The sequence below is a fragment of the Falco peregrinus genome, chromosome 4 (genome assembly GCF_023634155.1).
Source record: "Falco peregrinus isolate bFalPer1 chromosome 4, bFalPer1.pri, whole genome shotgun sequence".
NCBI classification, from domain to species: Eukaryota; Metazoa; Chordata; class Aves; order Falconiformes; family Falconidae; genus Falco; species Falco peregrinus.
In genome coordinates, this window is record NC_073724.1 from 92,825,093 (window position 1) to 92,838,533 (window position 13,441).

General features: G+C 40.9%; 1 protein-coding gene across 5 annotated transcripts in view; it reads right to left on the reverse strand.

Moving 5' to 3' along the window:
* Positions 1-222: 222 nt before the first annotated feature.
* Positions 223-13,441, reverse strand: part of DHRS12 (dehydrogenase/reductase 12) — a 30,163-nt gene continuing 16,944 nt past the window's right edge. For 2 of the 5 annotated variants that reach the window (XM_055801660.1, XM_055801665.1), the window contains 5 exons: positions 8,141-8,202; positions 7,262-7,366; positions 6,617-6,707; positions 5,124-5,261; positions 2,157-2,545 (listed from right to left, as the gene is read on the reverse strand). In XM_055801660.1, coding sequence (XP_055657635.1) covers positions 2,418-2,545; positions 5,124-5,261; positions 6,617-6,707; positions 7,262-7,366; positions 8,141-8,202 — 524 coding nt within the window. In that variant the 3' untranslated portion in view covers positions 2,157-2,417. The other 3 variants (XM_055801663.1, XM_055801661.1, XM_055801664.1) reach the window with 3 other exon arrangements.

The window sequence follows — 13,441 nt, forward strand, 5'->3', positions numbered from 1 at the left end:
TGTTGCTTGGCTCCTAGACACCAGATGTGTACTGAAGTCCTCAGTATGCACTGCTGAGCAAGAACTTGTGCCACCTTCTATTTCTGGTCATCTGTCACCAAACGCCATTGTTCTCTTGCCCCTAAAATTTCATAGGTGGCACTAAAAGAACGTGCTTACATGCAGGTACAAGTCATTCTAAACTGCATTAACACAAAGCACCTCACTGGCTTTACAGCTACATGCTGCGTTTGCTCTTGTGGGAAATAAATTTCTTGCTGAAATAAAGCATCATTGGGACCGCAATACCAAAGTGTGGGAGGTTCTGGGTTTTGTTTCTAGTTGCTGTTCTGTGTTTTAATTATTTTTAAATCACAAGTGCTCTTAAACCATAGTATCTGGCTCTTTTACACTGTGACCAAACTTTGATTAAAGCAGTTTTCATACCTTTGACTCTGTTTTTAAGCTGTGACTAAAAAGATAATAGCCTATTCAAATACATCAATATAGAATGTGGACTAAAATGTTTTATATATATAATGTGTGCACTATTGGTTATTTTTATGAACTATTTAAATACCAGTCATTAAACTTCTCTTCTATACTGCAGAGCTGAGAAGCAACTTGACTTAAATAATAATGCAAATGTTTTTATTAGTCCTTGGGGCTACTGGATTGAGAAGTGTAGTTACTATATATGCTTCCAGCCACATTCTTGTTTTCAGCAACTGTATTTAACAGTTTGAACCATACGAAATGTTAACACCGGACTTCTAGGAAATAAACATCTGTCCAAGCCTTGCTGTTGTTTTCTTTTACTGCAGCGTGAGGAGTTAAGTTTCTAAAATGAAGCAATCATTGGAATGATGATCCAGCCTCTTCAGGAAGAGCTGTGACAGCCGACTTGTCTCAGCACTGCTTATCATGGGAAAACTTATTTCAGGGCCTCTCTGACAGTAAAGCCGCTATTTCCAAGGAGACTGATAATAGGCTGGAAAAAAAAGTTTTTTTCTAAACTGATGCTTAATAGTATGTCTTTGTATAATGAGTAAATGCTGCCAGCCAGCAGGATAACTTTGGGGAAACTAAAATATGTAAAGCAGACGTAACAGTTCTCTTCTGCCCATCAGCAGGGCCTTTAGCTACCAGTCACTGCAGAGGGCTCAAGAATGCCTGTGTTACGTTTGTGTCTAAGGTCTGCAGCCTTGTGTAAAACAACAGTGCAGCTTGGTGGGTTCTGTATGCAGTTTGCTAGCAAACACACTCAGTTCAGGAGAAAACATGTTATCACTATTTTTGTTGATAGCCTTGGCTTTGCAGTAAACGTGAAATATGTAACACAAAATAAATCCCGCCTGAATGTCTTGGTCTGAGCTGACTGTCTTCACCATCAGTAGAAAGATGCACGAATGTAGGTGTTGTTTCTTAAACTAGATCCAGTAAATTACTGTGAAAAAGCCAGTTTTCTCTCTACTGATTTAATAAGAATCCCAATGAGTAATTCAAATGTCCACAGGTCAGGTAAGACAAATCCCATCTTCTGTGTCTGGAAAGGAACAGCTCCAGACAAAATACAGCCCTCCTGTCAGGAGGTGGACTCCTCTAGAACCTGTGCCCCACACTGTTCCCTTCTTCCTCTTAATCCATTCAGAATGATAAAGCAATTCCCTTTGGCCTTTCACAGAAGTGGTCAGCACATACAGCTTAGTGTGTTACTTCGTTTCGTGCCTGGAATCATGGAGCCATTTCTCCACTGGATCCAGCCATGCCTGGGTGTGGGATATGTTGAAACATCCTACTTCATGGGGTCTTGACATAAATGGGATAATATTCAGCCTGGCTTCATAATGTGGAAAGCATTTGGCAGCGTTCCTAAATTCTTTCTGTTTAAACATGAGGAAGCAGATCACTTCTGCATACCAGCATTGATTTATAAAACTGAAGGCCGTGAGGAGTCCTTCCATTTAAATTAAGCAGGCAATACAAGAGTTCCTGCCTTCCCAGTTACAAGTTAGAGCCCAGTCACCCCCACACAGTGAAGGAAGCCACCAACCTGTGAACAGAGTGGTTAAACATTGTTTAAAACATCTACTACTACTTTCGTGAAGTCCTTCACAAGGGCTACTGAAGGTACACTCCTCTATTTCTCTGTGGTGTTTTAAATGATTACGGGTAACTTCAGAAAGCCTTAGAGTTTATTTTAATGCCTTCCAATTTTTCTTCCAAATCAAAGAACACAACCTTACTGTGTCTTGACACAGCATATGCATATTCACAATGGGAGAGAATCTCCACAGCAGAAGAAAAAATGGCACAGACACCGCTCTCCCCCATGATGTGAAAACCTGAACCTAATTTATTTTAGGCATATGACATCCTGCTTCCCCTCTGCGCTACAGTACTGTTACTGTGTGAGCTTTACTGTATCAGCAGTGACACTAAGTTCCTGAAGAAGTAGATTTAAACTTCTGGGAGAGCTCTTCCAGCACCTCCATTAGCTTCTCCTCATCCTCAGGTGGACTGTGGGTGCTTGCCAGGGGTAAGTGCGTAGCGACTGGTTGCCTGTCTGGAAGACCAAAACAACAACAAAAAATCCTTATGGTGACATTTAACTACCTCTTCTGGAGATTTTTCTGCAAGGCCTTATAGGGCCAAAACATACCTGATGGTCTGCAAGCCATGAAATGTACCTTCTAGGTATCTGTAAACAATGTTAGTTAAGTATATCTTCTAAACCAGAAATGAAACTAATTTCATTTGTCTCCTGGAACTAAAATGATTGTCCTTTAGACAAACATGACTTAGACTGGGGAGCAAGACCTCATTTGCAGCTAAGGGCAGTATAGATGAAGGAAGGACTGGTTGCGGTGTTACACATGCTCTGTCACTAGTCCAACTCCTGTAGACAAAGGCCAAGAAGTTGAGATTGCTGTTGCAGGCAGAGGATGCTTTGGCAGCAAGTTTTTCCTTGCCTCCTAGGTAAAGTTTCTGGTGCTACACAAATTCTCCAGCTGGGACTTTGTAGTCTGGATTATTTTCAATCTTAAAATACTTACTTTCATCCTTAAAAATAACAGCTAAATTCTAAATGCTAAAGAACTTCAGCTAATTGCTCAATTGCCTGAAGTAACATGTATCCAATAGAAAGATGTGTGACCAAATTTGCTCCATTTGATGCTTTGCTTGGTTTTCCAAATCTCATACTCCTCAGTCTGTGTAAATATAGCTGTATCACCATCCATTCAAAGGGATTTTTCTCTGAAAAACCTGGTATCTAGAGCCCGGGAACATCAGAACAGTGCTCTCAGATGTCTATGAAACAACAGTCAGAGCACTCGTGCAGCACTGTTAGTCTATTAAATAAGCCCAACTTCTGCAGTAGCCAGCTGAGACTAAAAGAACAAGCGGTTGCAACATTGGGCAGCAGATTTCTCTGAAAACAGATCGGGCTTCCCAGGGGAGCAAAGCTGTTTGCTCTCTTAAGAGTAAATGTTGTAACTGGCTGCACAAGCCATGAAACCTCTGCTCATGGAAAACTGAGGAGAGGGAAACACTCAGAGGAATGTTCCCTTCTCCGTCACACAGAATATAAACTGCTTCCTACCTGCTTCCAGTAGCTCGTGCTAAAGTTTGGGAGCTATGTGTGAAAGCCAAGTTCAGAATCACAGAGAAGATGCTTCTAGTCTTTGGAAAGCAGAACTCTGTCAAACATTTTTTATTTATTTTGGCAGATGCAGAGAATTCTGGTTGTACGAGTCATGTTCTCACTTCCTTTTTTTCTTCCTCAGGAAAAAAAAAATTGCTGGCTTTGGTTTGCACTTAAAGGGAACAGAATAAAAGAAGGGAGGAAATGGAGGGAAGGTGTGACTGATTCAGGAAATGGCTGTCAAGGACCAGAAGAGCAGACTCTGTGGTAAAGTGCTCCTGCTCACAAAGTCCTTTACTGAGCCTGAAGGCAGCCCATAGTAAGCTGTGGCTTCCAAAGGGCAGTAGGAGAGAGAAATAACTGACTTCCTCACTCTTTGAGAAGCACAGGACATAGGCACAGGACTTCTCTTGCAGCCTCAAGAGCAGTCATGCCAAGGCCAAAGCTCTCAAGAGTCAATAGCTATAGCTGAAGAGCCAAGGCACGTTCCCTGTTTACTGAAGCTGGGGGTAGACAAAGACCAAAAGCAAGAGCCTGGTGGAATTATGACCTAGAGAGACAGCAACTGAGCAGGAGCATTAGGACCAGAAGAAGGTGATAGGAGTTTGAAAAAGGCAAAGCCTGGTTCTACAAAGAAGACTGACTAGCTGGGATGTGGGTTTTCTGCATGCACCGCATGATGACATGAAAGAGGTCTGGTTAAATATCTGTCAAACAACACTGTGACTACCTGGGAGGGGGCAGATGGGACAGTCAAACCAACTCTGGAACCAGGGTCTGAGCTTCCTGCATGCTCCGCCTAGAAATTCAGTGAATCAGGATTTGAGTGCCACATCCAACAAAAGTACTGGGCTTCTGTAAGCAATTAACCCGCGCTTTCTTTTCTCCTTCTGGACTGACCTGCGTGACCATTAAGACATCTATGCCTACAGCTGCTTCTACTAAGATGTCTGTCATCTGCCTGGGAGAAAAGAAAGGCTCTGCCCTATTTTTTCCATTCCCTAAGCTTAGAGTGCCAGAAATGCCACTGTGCTCAAGTCCCTGCCCAGGACCGGAGAAAGGGGGAACTGGCAGTTTTAACTAGCATGAAACAGTAGGAAGAAGAGCCTGTCAAAGCAAAGCCAACCCCCAGTGCTCTGTGAGAAGGATGCTAGTTTCCCAGCATCATAAAAGATGCTGTTTGACTGCTGTGATTCACTTTACCTTGGCACAGACCTGTGTACAGCCATTTTCATTTAAAAAATCCCAACCCTCCCTAAAGAAATGCTTTAAGTCTCTATCAGCTACTTTAGAGGACAAAACCAGGAACATAACACAGCTGTTCTCTGGTTACACAATGCTCACTTAAACCTTTAGTCTTGGAACTATTTGAAGAAATGCTTTATCCTTTGAACAATGGTTGCCTGGTTGACCTTTCATCACCTTCCAACAGGGATCCTACAGTTCAGGCAGCTTAGGGATCTCCGCTGCTTCGCAATGTAAAACAATGCCAACTTACCTTGGAAGAATAAGCCACTCGGTAACTTTGTTGCTTCAGATGCTACTGCCAACCATACAACAGTATCAGCTCCCTGGGCCTCTGTGCGCAGGGTATTCTTCATCTTCTGGTAGAAATCTGGCATTGATGATCTCACAGCTAGAAGAAATAACACCAGAATGGTGGTATGCCATGCAAGACTTTTGATTTTTTTAATTTTTTTTTTTAAAGCAGCTTAAAATTGAAATTGTGAATGTAGGAGAAAGAGAAGGCATCTCAGGAGTTTATGAAAGAAAAAAAGTATTTCCCCATAGCTAGGGCTACAATGACTTGTGGTGGAATAGTGCTAAACTGCCAGATGATCCACCAGTTGTTTGTTTGGGTCAAATTGCAGGGATAAAACTAGCAGGAGCTGAGAATAAGATCAGTGAGAGGTTTCTGAGCCTATTCCATTCTAAACTGCAAAGATGTAAGACGTGGGAGAAACAGAAATACCAAAAAAACGAGTATTCTAACAGGATTTTTAGCCCATATTTCCTCAACAGTTTTAGGAAACCAGTTGCAGCATTATATTTAAAACCTGTATGGTGAACAGTACCTAAACCAACTACATAATTCATGTTTAAACCCTGGTTTCTTTTTATTTTGTCCAACAGGTGATGATTGAAAGCCCATCCCCTGAGCTGTTTATTTTTGGAGGTTGGAGAGTCCTTGAACTTTAAGGTGGAATACCTTTACGGTTCATTAGGTTTGAAATTCACAGAGGATCTGATCTGCAAAAATAAATATATTTCAAAGAAAGATAAATACTAGGTTATTTAGTTGGAAAGGGCAGTTTTCAAGTATAAAGTAGACAGGGAAAATATTTCTGCCATCAGAAGCAAATCTGGGGAACTGCATCCCTAGAAAAGACCTAGAGATCAGACTGCTGGTCTGCATCCAAAGCTAGGGTGTTAGGGGCTGGTAACACATTGCAGAATGCACCCCGCATACTGGATAACTGATGCTGGCCTTCCTGCTGAGACACAGTCACTGAAGAACAGCTGCAGCTCAGACAGAGGACTGTCTGGCCAAACACTGCTTCTTGATGGCAGTAAATGTTCAGAGGAAAAGGAGAGGAACAGGGCTTGCACAGTGGTGCATACTCCATTTTCCTCTATGCCCTTGCAAATTCCCAATGTCTGCACGTTGGTACTTACAAAAGCAGAAGCTCTGTGTGTTTAACAGTCCCACTACAAATGTAACTTAGAGGTTAGCTTAAAGCACTATGGCTCTGCTGTGCATTTGTGCGGGGCTGGAACCATTCGTTACCCATTATTATTCTCTGGATATAGACAGATAGCAGACACTGTACAGAACAGAGCTACCAAGGGGGTACAAAACTACTTCAGACACCAGTCGGGAGCCAAGACATCACTGCACCTCTTGGAGAAATCTACCAGAAAATTTCTTTTCTCTTTGCTTTTAGACTAATCCAGAAACTAAAAAGAATTAGAGCGTCAAGCGGATGTTACCTGGAGTGTCTGCCCAGCCAGGATGCATAACAGAGAAATGGATGTTTCTGTGAGCTTTTGCCCATTGTTCTGTCAAGACAACTTGCTGTCTCTAGGACAGAGCAGAAAGAGCCAGACTAGTATCAAGTTCAATAGCCTGCCCACCAAGTTAGTTCCCAGGGAGATAAGCTACAACCAATGTGCTGTAAATACCAGGATGTTTGTATAGGGCAGAAAATATACCCTTGCTCATCCTGATTGAATTTATTGGATAATTTTTTCAGAGACCACCACGGTCATTGCAATCCATATCCTGGCCACAAGCTTACTTTTTAAAGTGGTTACACTGCTTTTACTGACCACGTCTACTTGCTGCAGAGTGTCGGTAAGAACTAAGAAGGCAGGAAGTGTTTGTCAGCACGAGACAGTTTTCCCCCTTGAGACTTATATCAAATCAAATTCAAGTCTAGCCATGTTCTCTGTGCAAGATGGTATGCACTCACAGGTGCATGCCATCATACTCCTGAATATTATTGCTGGTGCATCTCTGCACGAATTGGATGCAATGGGAAAGCAACAGTGAATGTCAGGCTTTTTGCAAAGCAGATGGTATAAGCTGCCTAGCAAACAAGTGCTGGGCTTTGTTTTCAAAACCATGGACTGTACCTTGTTTTGTGCATACACCATAGTTCCATCAAATGTCCCGTTTTCTGACTGCAAGTCAGATACGTTTAATTTTTGAACTAGCATGCCCCCAGAAGAGACAGTTATCTGTAATCAAATGAATGAAAAGCAAATGAATGAAAAGCAAAACCAGGAACTCCCCACAATTTTGCTCATGCATGCAATGTTATCTTCAGGCCATATTTGGAAGTCCCTAGGGAGCAGGATTCTTCTGCACGCTCTTAGCACTATGCTTGTGCTCATGTGTGGAACATACCTGGAAATGAGGTGGAAGAAAAAATATTTTTAGAAAGTGATTTTCATTCAAAGTGGTGTTGACTCCTCCAGGGAACTTTGTGCTCCTTCCTTTTGAAAAGTAATCAGGAGAAAGAAAATAGCAGGATAGCACTATTTGTAGTTTATATGTTTAGCATTTATCAAATTATTAAAATTATTATATATTTTTATTATCGAATTATATAATTAGGAAACAAGAGATTGTACAAAAACTTCGAAAATTTCATTTAAAAAAGAAGTATCCACTGTCCTACTTTATGCCAAGACCTGTGAGGTTCTTTTAAGCCTGTACTCCTATTACAGGCATTTTGCACTACACTGCAGGAGATGCCTTGCCCCAGGGAAAGTAAAAGGGGAAGTTTCCAAAGGAAGCGTTTTGTACTCTGATTTGCAATGAGGGGTGGAGGGTTGTGGGCAGGAGTTTTACCTTGGAGAAGGAGGTTGTTAGCAAAATCCCAGAGGATTCTCAAGATGCTTACAGCATTATAACTAATCCTGTATTGCTAGCACAGTCAAAGAAATGCTGTCACAAACCAGAAAGTAAGAACAGTAAAACACTGCTTTTCAACAGCATAGCAGACTCACCACTCTGGCATCAGCTTCTTTTTCCAGGAGAGGCAGCAGGGCAGTTGTCAGAATGTATGTTCCTAAAAGACAGAGAAGCACCAACATCAACTTTTCTTTCTAAAAAAGCTTTCTTCTCTCCCAGCCCTTCCCATCACAACCCAAAACCCAAAGTCTACTTCTAAAAATTGATCTGAATTTAATGAAGATACCTTTCTTTTTCCCCCCCGCTGTTTTACCTGCAATATGCCAACTCAACCTGTAGTGGCCCTCGTTGCTGCATACTTACCAAAGGCACATCGGTTATTTTATAGACTTTTATGTTTATTGTACCCATAAAGCAAACTGCTCACTACATTCAGCCGTGACTCTGAAGGCAAAATAGATCAGATAAGAATTTCCTTGGGGGGGTGGGGTGGGGGGTGGGGGTGATGCCAATGAAGAAACAGGGAATGCATTTCCCCTCCACGTGTGGTAAATATACATGTATCTATGCTGGGTCATGAACAAGAGAAGAAAACTGTGCTTCACGCTTGTGTTTCTTAGAGCCTTGCATATGCACTTGAGGCTTGCCCATTTTTGCCTTCACACTGTGAAATCACTTAGAGTACACTGACACTTTTGATTTGTGTTGCACACAAAAACTGTCTCTTAAATCCCCAGCATGACTATTACAGAAGATAAGGAATCCTTAGGGGGAAAAATATTAATGTTGCATGCCCAAGGCTGAGCTAAGATTACTTGCAGAAACTTAACTGTGTCCTTCCTCACTTTGATCGTGTTCATTTAGCATAGATTCGCACACACCACACAAATATATTCCATTACAGCTGTTACCATGACCAGCAAAGTTTGTTATTCAAAACATTGTTCAACGCTAGTATATTTGATTCAGACACACCTCGTGATGTTTCACCCGCCCAAGTGCAACAACAGGGATTTGGGTTTGGTTTTGTCTCTTCAGAAATGTTTAATTTTTTTCCCTTTAAACCGTATTTTAAAAATTGCTTCATTCAAAGTGAATCTAGCCCCATTTAGTCTAGTGTTTCTGCATCAAGTGTAATACTTCTCTCTTATCTCTTCACAAATGGCTCTAGTTCAACAGTTCTATGTCAGCGATAAACTTTTTCCATGAGCTACTGAGGCCATGTTTTTCACTAGACATGAGGACTTCAGCATGTGTCTTTATAACCTCACTTCCACAGAGGCAACGAGATCACCCAGTTAAAATACAGCATGTTTATAAATATGCTACCAAAATGAAACATGTTACATGCTTGGTGAACAAACCATTCAGTTCCCCCATCAGCCACAGCAGTCTTCATTTTCTCTATATAATCAGAGGAACATCCATATGCACACAATATATGTAAAACCCTGGCAAATCAAACAAAGCAAATGCACAGCAGATGAGTAAACACAGCCTGTCTTCAGCAGAAAACGCAAGCAAAGGCAGTTGCCAGTGAATAATAATCTCCCCTGGTAGAGGCGGGAAGACTGAACGATGACATCATTAGGACAAGAACTACTGCTGATTGTCACGGGAGACTGCTGCGATGCAATAAAAAAATATATAAAAAAAAAATCACTTCAGTACAAGCTGAGAGCCTGGATTAAATTTTGATTTGTCATTGACCCTTCAAATGCAAAGTAACATCATGTTTTGGTTAAATAAGCTGCATCTCCTAAAGGCAGAGCTGCAATGCACCAGCTATGGCGATGCTTCATTTTACTGTCCTGCAGATTAATTTACGCTTTTAAAGGGCTTCATGTTGATTTGTTAGTTCTAAAGGGATGCAAAGATGAATGCATTAACATTGCCTCACTAACAACTGACTTTTGTTTTGTTTTCCAGCTGGATGAGAGAAATACTCAGTGCCAAAAATCCTGCTTATAGCAGCTACAGCTTGTCAGAAGTTTATGTGCTTATTTAAAACCACAGAGTAACTGCAAAGCCAGCATCTCCCCTCTTTCTCAAGTTCATTAAGAATTCAGTAAATCCCACAGAGCCAGAGCACTCCATCTTTTTGCCCCACAAAACCACTTGCAAATTTGCTTTGAGGCAGAGCACAAAAAGACCAGTTTTGATCTCAGCTTCCTATGCTAAGCACTAGTATCTCAAAACACACACAGATGTGATGCATCAGGCATTAAAACTGAAACATTTAATTTCTCCAGCTACTAAATACTTCACCAACTATTGTCCCCATTTGAAGTGTTCAAACACAAACTCCTTAGTACTTTAACAAATATACTTAGATATTATATGTCCTTGTTTGCATGGGCTGGTCTGTCAGGCAGAACAGCCTGGACAAGAAATTTAGTATAATAATAGTAGAATAAGTATACCTTATTAATAAGGTATATTTCTAGTTGAAATACATCATCATCAATTGAAAACTCCACATTTTTATTCATGCAAAAGCTGGCACACAGTTTGATAGTTACATTTAAACAAACAGGAAGAATGCTAAGTGCAGCAGTGTAGAGGCCTGGCACAGCCACGTACCTCATGGCATGTATTTTGCCAAGCACAGCTGTATTGCAGCACGCAGTAATATAGAAATGAATTTCTAAGTAAAAGAAGAAGCTCCAGATTAATGTGTTGCCTGCCACAGTCCTTATAAAAACATGAACTGCATTACCAGTAAAAAAAAAAAAGCAAAAAAGGAAAATTTTAGTATTTTTAGTTAAAAAAAAGAAAAAAAATTGCAAGGAAAACCAAGGCTGATATGGTAGAAGAAACTATATTTCCCTCTTCCCTGACTCAAGGAAATCAAGACAACATCCAAATTGTATATCCTTTTGCTAATAACTGATAATTAATATCAGTGTACTGGACATCTGCCTTTCCAAAATCAAGACTTCAGCGTTCTAGTATGCTTCCTTGACACAAAAATAATTTTTGCCTGTTAAAGGAGAGACTTCCTCCCACAGAGCTTAGTTAAAAATGGTAAAGCCTATAAAATGTGATTAATTCTTAATTATCACTGTGTTTAAACCATACAGGAGTTTTTGAGTTTTCCTTTGGTTTTGGTTTTCTAAATTGTTTAAAAAGACCAAAAGTGAACACAAAGGTGCATGGAGGAAAAGGTGATGATCAACAGCGATGTGCCTTGCAATGAAAGCATTAAGCATTGAGTATCTTGATGATCATGCCCCTCCTCTGAGAGGACCTTCAGGATTCTACCAGAAACAAAGACCTTTTTTCCCCACAAAACAAGAACTGCCACTACTCCAGGGGGATTCTGCAAAAAGTGTGTCCTTGCCTCAAGCAGATACTCTGTAAACAGAGATGCTCAGCCTTGAGGCCACCACGTTTCCTAGTGCCTGTTCCTCAGCAGCTGTATCCACCACGGAGGAGGAACTGAGAGCCCTCTAGGACACACAGCAACTGGGAGCAGGATGTTTCTGTCTGAACAGTTCTCCTGGACTATGGCCCACTTCTTGCACAGGTCTGAGTGCCTGTGGAAAACAGCAGGCTACTTTGAATTACTCACATGACAGAAACTCAAGCCGCAGCCATTCTCTCACACACACCTCAGATCAGATGAGCTACGAGTCTGCAGGGAGCTGTGAGTACACCTACAAGGCAGTGCTGGACATACAGCTGTACTACCTGCGTCTATGACTGTGTGACGGGGGCCAGACTCTTATATATCACTTTTTTTCTACCATCAGAATGTATATTCTCTACACGGCCTGAAATTTTGACTCCCACTGGTGAAATGGTGGGAGGAAAAAAAATAAATTTGCAGTGAAACAGTTTACAACACTTCCCCTTGAAAAGGAGTATTTGCTGTGCCACAAAGGAGACCAGCAAGATGAATTTGGGAGCTTGCTCAGAAGCAGCAGGAATGCAGAAAAGGGTGAGTAACCACCCAGTCCATCACCCCCACATCCAGGATTTCATCTTGCCCTCACTGAACTCTGCTGAGGTGAAGAGTTGACTAGAAAAACCTCACGGAGAAGCTACAGCCCTGTTCTGTGTAATGAGTTTTGACACAGTACTTGCTGGCCATATTTTCTCCAGTTAAAGAGGCTCCTGGGATTGATGCACAATTTCTTTAAAGATAAACATCCTCTCAACATTTGCTTTTCTTTGGAAAAATTCCTGTAGGTTTTATGTCTTGAAGCTGAGCTCACATAATAGGAAATCTTGTACAATACAGTGTAATTAAAACCTTCCTATAAGGATACAGCAACTCAACCATTACACACCATTCAACCGACTCTATCATATGGTAGATTAGACAGTGTGGGTTGTCAGTCTGTGCATTACACATGGCAATTCCAGTAAAAGCAATAAGCACAGCACTTAACGAGAACACAGTTTGTTCATACACACTCCCTCCCAAGTGCTGATCACATTAATATGTTTCATGTTTACTTGCTAAAAAAAAACCACAACAAACCAATAAATTGAATCACCATGCATTCCCTTGTGGCCCATTTTGTAATTGCTTCACTTGCATTGAGATCTTCTCAACTTAGTTGAGTAATCCAATATTGTGCTTTAATTAGCAGCTCCCATTTTTAACTCCGTACAGTGAACTCCCCTGTCAACCTGTATGACCAGTAATTCAGTGGTTTCACAATCACAGAGTGAAATTTTAATGATGTGAGTATAGAAAATGAGCTGCTATGGAGATAAACATTCAATTTGTACATTACGTTATTTAAAAAAAAAAAACCAAACCACAAACTAAAAAAAAAAATAAAAATCAGCCTGTCTGCTTCATAAACTCCTAAATAAAATTACGCTACCTTTCACATGACCTGAAGTAGAAGCTGAAGGGACTCTGTGGAAAACACTGTTGTTAGGTCTTGTGGGAAGGTCACTCTGCATGTTCTTGTGAGACTTGGTTCACTGAGCATCTCACCATCTCCACCAGGGCCCAACGAAAGTGAAAGCTATTCCTGAGAAGGGGGCAGAAGTCTACAGTGTATCAGACACTAGTCTGCCCCACAGAAGGCTACAAACCTTTCTGTACTAGAACATGAAACTAAGCAGAACACAGAATAGCCCTAAGGGCAAATATAAACAAAGACCAAAGGCAGATTTCTCAAATGCTGCTGTTTTAACTCAAGATTTAGCCTGTTAAGACCTGGAAGAATCCTTTGAATTCATACATTTCAGACTTGGAAATCAACCGGGTATCACATATAATAGTAGAACACATACTCCTATCTGCTTTACAGATTTAAAGTGACCCCAAAACCTGTACTTTAAGATTGATTTATAAAGAAAATTATGGTTCCAGCAGAAGTAATATTGTAAAGCCACTACCTGTTTATAACATCAAATTAATTGATGATACA